The following is a 4,321-nucleotide window of genomic DNA, read 5'->3' as shown; positions in this document are numbered from 1 at the left end:
CATAGATCATAGAATCAACTAGGTTGGAAGAGACCTCCAAGATCATCCAGTCCAACCTATCACCCAGCCCTAGCCAGTCAACTAGACCATGGCACTGAGTGCCTCATCCAGCCTTTTCTTGAAGACCCCCAGGGACGGTGGTGGAGTTGCCATCCTTGGAGATGTTCAAGAAAATACTAGATGAGGCACTTAGTGCCATGATCCAGTTGATTGGATAGGAGCGGGTGGTAGGTTGGACTGGGTGATCTTGGAGGTCTCTTCTAACCTGGTTGATTCTATAATTCTATGATTTCTATGATTCGGACTTGTTCAACATCAGGCAGATTTAGCTGCCAAGGTGTTTCAGACTGATGTAAATTGTGATTTGGATTTAGATTTGGAACACCGAGGTGAACTATCCTTAGCCCGGTGGGCCCACGATTCCTCAGGACATCAAGGCAGACAAGTCTGTAATTTCCCGGTTCCTCTTCAAGCCCTACTTGTGGATGGTGTCAAGGTCTCGAGAACAGAGATTAAAAATGTCTCTGTCCAGAGGAGCAAAATCTGTTCTTACAAATTTCCAAGTTGTGAAATTAAGGTGCAAGCAAGAGCAGATATCACAACAAAACTATTTATTAAACCATAAATGTTGAACAAAGGAGAGGGAAAGAGAGAAGGGGAGAGAGGGAGAGGGAGAAGGGGAGAGACAGAGAGAGGGAACAACGAAGAGATGAAACAGGGAAGGAAAAGAGCAGGGAGTCTACTGCCATCAGCCAACGATGGGGAGAGAAAGAGAGAGACATGTACGTAGTCCAGGGATGATCTTCTGTGGAGGTCGTCAGTAGTTCTTCTGCTGCAGGTGCTCCTCTGGAGGTGTGTTGGTGGAGGTCCATGGGTGGAGATGCTCTACTGGAGGTGCTCTGGTGGAGGTGCTCTGGTGGAGGTGCTCTGGTGGAGGTGCACACCTTGGCAGCATTGCTTATGTCCTTTTACACAGTGTTTTAGATCAGTGTTCCAGGTGCAGCTCCCCAGGAAATCTTCCTGTGCATTGAAGCATTTGCAGGGGTCCATTGGCGACAGCGGGGAGGGCCTCTGCCCCCTCCCTGTGCCGCTTCCCTGTCCATACCCCAGATACACATAAGCCTTTTCTCTTTGGGGAGCTGATGTGAGGTGTGCATATCCTGGGCATTGAAGCCAGGCTGAGGTCTGGGAAGTCCACAAAGGCTCCCTGTCTCTCTTGATGTGCATCCCTGAGCTTTTGGCCAGGAGCCTTGTCCGAGTCCAGCAGGGTAACAAAGGCAATCTTTGCCTCCGTGGATTTACTCCTCCTGTGGGAGGGGTCTGGCCGGCATATGGGGCCCTCTGTTCCTTTCAGAAGGGCAGGACCAATAGCAATTAGCCTCCTGTTTTTCTTTTGGGTACGAGTTGTGATGTGAGGGGGCAACTGATTTACTTTGGTCAGCCTCCCAGATGGTGTAACTTCTGCCTGCAAAACCACCTCACCCTCAGCCTCTAGTACCCTGTATCTGTTGTTCCTTCCCAGGTGCAAGACTCTGCGCTTACCTTTGCTGAACCTCATTAGGTTCCCCTTTGTTCAGCTCTCCAGTCTGTCCAAGTCTCACTGAATGGCTGCACAGCGTTCAGATGTGTCAGTCAAGCCTTCCAGTTTGGTGTCGTTGCAAACTTGTTGAGTAGACTCTGTCTGTCTATGTGTCCCCTCATCAGTGTCACTGATGAAGTTGTTGAAGAGCACCACAACCAGCACTGACCACTCTTCAATTCCAAGGATGTTATGAGAGTCAGTGTCCAATGACTTGCTGAGGTTGGGGTAGGCTAAATCCACTGGCCTCCTGCATCTACCCATTCAGTTACAGCATCATAGCGTGCTATCAGATGAGTCAAGCATGTCCAGTCCTCAGGCATGTCTCTTGTTTGCCAAAGATTGGCAAAAATGATGGGGAGCGGTAGGGTGAGAAGAAAAGGTCCCAGAAAGAATGGATACTGTGGAAGAGGCAAGGACAATCTCTGTCGGGGTAGTGACAGACGGCTGTGGTGGCAGAGCTCACTCTATGACAGCTATTACAGTCTGTTTAAGCCCCCACAGTACAGCCTGTTCATGAGCTCCTCCTGAATCTCCTCAAACTGTCTCAGGGCCTTGGCGTGGGCAGCCGGGCTCTGCACCAGATGCTGCAGGAGGTTGTGTGGCTCAGATGTGTGGAAGTCTGGAGGCAAGATGATCTCCTGGGGCATATCTGCATTGCCAAAGAAGAAGAAGTTAAGCTTTCTGTGTTGCAGGCAGCAGTGCAGGTACCTCAGGATGTCTGCCAGCCGCATGATGCATTCCTGTCTGCACCATCCTGACACGGGTTTGGTGTTGAGGAGGTGCATGACAACTGTCTTGAAGATGTAGGGTGTAAAGTCTGTGTCCTCCAGGACGCTGGTGCAGAGATGCAGGCACTTGAGGTGGTATCTGCCCTGTGGGACCTTTCTGGCCATATGGCTGAAGAACTTCCTCTCTGCCACAAGGTAGCTCTTTGTCCACAGGGTGCTTGGAGTGTCTGAGTCGCCTGCATTCTGGCTGCTGAGAAAGATGTCTGAGTCTCCTTGCTGCACCCCAAACAGGATCTCAGTAAGGAATGTATTCCTGTAGGCACTTTTCAGCTTCATCAGGCATGAACGTTGGCTGTAGGGCAGCAGCTTCATCTCGTAGCGACGTGCCTGAGGCAGTGCCACCCAAGCGTCCTTCACCAAGCACTGGAACCACTCTGCAAGTTTCTCCACATCTAGGTATGAACCAGTGCAGAGGCTGTCCAGGATGCTGGGTACCTGCTTCATCCTCTCCAGGTGTTTCCTATTGCGGTGGACATAGCAAGGCATGTTTGGTACTCCACAGCTGCACTTGACTTCCACACGGATAAGGGAGTCCCTGGCTGGACTGGGACCCCTGTTGACCCACTGCAGGTGGAAGTCATGCCCAGTGGGGGGCTTCAGGGGCACAAGGAGGTGGTAGATAACGTTGTCAGCCTCATAGGGACTCCAGCCTTCAAAGGTGCTGCCCACACCAATGGGAGGCTGCAGCAATGGCAAGAAACTGTTTGACAGCTGCTCCTGCATGACCTGCAGGAGATTGTCCACCAGCTGCCTCACCATCTGGCTCCTGGACATCATTGTCTGCACAGGCCATTCGGTGTGCCTGACGAAAATCCTGTCCCCTTCCTTCAACTCTTCAGGACCTTCCCCATCACTTTTTTCCTTGTCCTCCTTGTGTGCATTCATGTCTGAGGTCTCATGTGTGGTGCAGATGGAGTCAGGCTCAGGGGTCCTTTCTTGGAGCCACCAGCAGAGCCAAAAGAGGAGGATAAGGCCTGCAGCAATGGCAGCAAAGAGCACAGCTTTGCTGTGCCCTTCAAGCCTCTGCTGCAGGACCGGGGGCACGACGCTCGACTGCACTCGGCTTCTCCTCTCCATCTCCTCCATCATCCGAGTCATCTCCTGGTTGATCTCCATCTCATGCTCCCTCATGTTGTCACTTGTGGCCCCATCGAGCTCCTCGTGAACCTTCATCACGAAAAGGATGAGGCTTTGCAAAAGCACAGCAATGACTTTTGTAGAAGCCATGGCCTGCAGGAGAAGGGAAAGCAAGGATTCAGTGGGGTTGGGAAGGAGGGACTTGGTGGTGAAGAGCAAGCACAGGAGGTGCAGGGAACAGGGCACAGGTAGGACCTCAAGGGCTACAGGCAGCTGTTGTACACCAAGGGCCCTACATGCAGCTCCAGCATCGGCAGCACTTATCTCAAGGTGGTCCTGTGAGCACCTGGTCCCCCAGAGCAGGGCAAGGCCTCCCACCAGGGAGCCAGCTCTCTGCCTTGGCCCTCCCTCCAGCCTCCCCTCCCTGAACCCACACTCACCATTAGTCCAAGCTCTACTGAGGCACTGCTGCTTGCTGCAGCATTTATATCCCCCCTACCATTGTGATGTCACAATGTCAGGTGGAGTTGCCGTGCCAACCTGCCACGCCCAAAGGCCCACTGCAGCCTTGGCCCAGCTGAGTGACTCACAGCCACCCAAGGCAGCCAGAGCCCTGACCCCTGCACTCTGGAAACAGAGCTTGGAGGACAGGGTGCCCTGTGATTCACCTTACCTGGCAGACAGCAGCACTCATAAAGCCTTATGAAACTCGGCCCAGGTGATGTGACCCCTGGATGTGTTGTTGCTCCTCGTGGTGCCATCCACAGAGGTGCACTCTTCTCCCGTGGTGCTGGCCTCTGTGATTGTGGTAGTGGCTGTGCTCTCGGTGCCTTCAGAGCACCAGTGGTGGCATGTTGGTGGAGTATAACCCGAT

General features: G+C 52.8%; 1 protein-coding gene across 1 annotated transcript; it reads right to left on the bottom strand.

Annotated features, from left to right (window-relative positions):
* Positions 1–487: 487 nt before the first annotated feature.
* LOC135192993 (inositol 1,4,5-trisphosphate receptor-interacting protein-like 1) lies at positions 488–3,543 on the bottom strand. The gene is made up of 2 exons (XM_064176384.1): positions 1,543–3,543; positions 488–1,020 (listed from the first exon to the last, which is right to left on the bottom strand). Exon 1 carries the CDS (start codon positions 3,541–3,543, stop codon positions 2,059–2,061), a length of 1,485 nt encoding a protein of 494 aa, XP_064032454.1. The 3' UTR covers positions 488–1,020; positions 1,543–2,058.
* Positions 3,544–4,321: the final 778 nt, after the last annotated feature.

Source organism: Pogoniulus pusillus, chromosome Z (genome assembly GCF_015220805.1).
Source record: "Pogoniulus pusillus isolate bPogPus1 chromosome Z, bPogPus1.pri, whole genome shotgun sequence".
In the NCBI taxonomy this organism is placed as follows: domain Eukaryota; kingdom Metazoa; phylum Chordata; class Aves; order Piciformes; family Lybiidae; genus Pogoniulus; species Pogoniulus pusillus.
This window is presented reverse-complemented; position numbering and strand designations above follow the sequence as displayed.